The following is a 2,203-nucleotide window of genomic DNA, read 5'->3' on the forward strand; positions in this document are numbered from 1 at the left end:
GCCCTTGGCCACCTGATCCAGGACCATGTGCTCGGCGGCCGCGGGGTTGGCCGAGCCTGTGTGCTCGGCGACATCCTGGAGGGACAGCGCCACGAAGGTGCGGGCGAGCTGCCGAAGCTTCCTGACAGGAATCTGGTCAAGAACCTGACGGGCACGGTTTGGGGGAAGAGGGAGGGATGGAGAGATTGTGAGCGGATAGGACCGTGTCGGGCGGCGGGGCAGAGGATGGAGACCGGGATTGGAGAGGCCGGGAGGGGGGGGGGGGAGGGAGGGGAGAAGGAGGTGGTCCGGCCCCTACCTGTTGGGCTAGGCCCATGTTTTGGTGCGCCGTCAGTGTGTCCGCATGCTGGCTCAGGAGGCCTCGGACTCTCTCTGCGTCCTCTGCCTGGGCGGCCGTGAGGATGTCGTGGTAGGGAAGGGCATGTTGACGGATGCTGCGGGCGACAATGGGAGAGGTCTTGGGGGGAAGCAATGCGCGCATTTGAGCGGCAGCGATGGTGCTGCTGGCGCTGGGGCCCGAGGAAGACGGGGAGGAGGAGGGGGAAGGAGAGGCGGGGAGGGGCTTGGCGGGCGTGGGGAGGAGGGCATGGGCCAGCACGAGTTTCCGGTAGGCTTCGACGGCGACAGCACTGAGCGCTTGGGCGGGTGTGGAGATGACTGCCTTGAAGCAATCCACCGCGTCGTGGAGATGCTGCAGGCTCAGGAAGGCCATGCCGGCGTAGTAGAAGTACCGAAGCACGTCGAGAGCTACCACGCCGGTGGCAGCCGGGTCCACCCGGTATATGGGCCGTTCCCGCACGAAGTCCACGGCTTGTTGGAGCCGTCCAGCGCCCAGGCAGACTTGCAGGAGGTCCGGGTGGACGGGCGTGAGGCAATGCGGGTCGGTGACGAGGGTCCTGGCGGCCGTATCCAGAGGAAGGAGCCCTCGCACCAAGTCCCTGACTGCGGGCAAGGGCCTGGTCGGCGCTGGCGCTGCATCTTCCTGAGCTGGCTGGTGAGCCGTTTCTGCTGCAACTTCTGCCTCTTCCCCGAGATTGTTGTGGCCCATGCTGTTGTCGTCCGCCTCCTCGCCCCCCCCGGCGCCGCCCGGGCCCGCATCCGACGGGGGCGGATGGCCCAAGAGGTCGGTGTAGCGGTGGACAAGCTCTGCGAACTCTTTCACAGCTCTTGCCGCCTGATCCGGGTCGAATTTGACAAGAAATACTTCGCACACTCCCAGGAAGTGCTCCCGGTGGGAGGACGCATGGTGCACGGACACGGTGGGGGCTTGCGCGGCGAGGAGGTGGAGAACGCCTAGGGTGTGCTCGGGAAGATGGAGCGTGTCGCGCGAGACGCGAAGCAGCGGGGGAGGCTCCTCATGCCCTGTGGCAGTGGTCGTCGACAGAGATCGAAGGTTCTCTGCTTGGTTGGAGAGCTTGCGGTGAAGTTCCTGTCGTGCGGTTACGAAAACGTGGAAACGGTATGGTGAGGGGAGGTTTAGTGTCACTAATCTTACTCTCCAGGGCTGAACAAGTGCAATTACCCAGGAACGGTGTACTCACGTCATAATCTTCCTCTTTTCCCGTGGAAAGATTGAGAATGTGGTTGAGTACGTCATCTAGAACTGCCATTATCTGCCTCCCAGGAAGCCTGATAAGCCTAAGGGTTGAAAGGGAATGTACTTCCAAGGTGAGATGCAGACATTGAGCTAGATTAGACGATGAGCAATTTTAAAGTTTTCACATGCACTTGCTCTTGCAGTCTTGATCTTGTCGAAAGAGCTTTTACTCAGTAATGGTTCGCTTGATGTTGGACTCATGCGATAATGTTCCATCCACAGGTCAGGCCCAGCTCCTCACTCATGTTGTGTGGTGTATTTCCCCCTCTGGTCAAATAGATGCACGAATTGTCCACATTCTTGCCTGGCTGCAAGACTGCGCAGCATTGCCATCGCGTGCTTTTCTTTTTGATTTATTTTGTGGCCAGTCCGAGGATGGTTTTGCTGCGATTGGGCTGAAACAACGCATCTCGCCTGCGGAAGTCGCTCATTTGGAAGCGCAACGGGGTGAACTTATGTTACCAAACGTTGTGTAAAAGCTCATTTACAACGATAAAACACGTCCCTGTGGATGGACTTCATCATGGACTATCCTCACATGTTCGGTAGATTTTTCGTGGCTGGCCATGCGTGCTTGAAACCCCTTCAACGAAAAACATAAAGGAG

General features: G+C 59.2%; 1 protein-coding gene across 1 annotated transcript; it reads left to right on the top strand.

Moving 5' to 3' along the window:
- Positions 1-575: 575 nt before the first annotated feature.
- On the top strand, positions 576-1,233 carry NGA_2041300 (uncharacterized protein; the record flags this gene model as incomplete). The annotated part of the gene is made up of 1 exon (XM_005854653.1): positions 576-1,233. A coding segment is annotated over one exon (658 nt), but the record flags the coding sequence as incomplete, so codon positions are not given.
- Positions 1,234-2,203: the final 970 nt, after the last annotated feature.

This window comes from Nannochloropsis gaditana (assembly GCF_000240725.1).
Source record: "Nannochloropsis gaditana CCMP526 unplaced genomic scaffold scaffold428, whole genome shotgun sequence".
In the NCBI taxonomy this organism is placed as follows: Eukaryota; class Eustigmatophyceae; order Eustigmatales; family Monodopsidaceae; genus Microchloropsis; species Microchloropsis gaditana.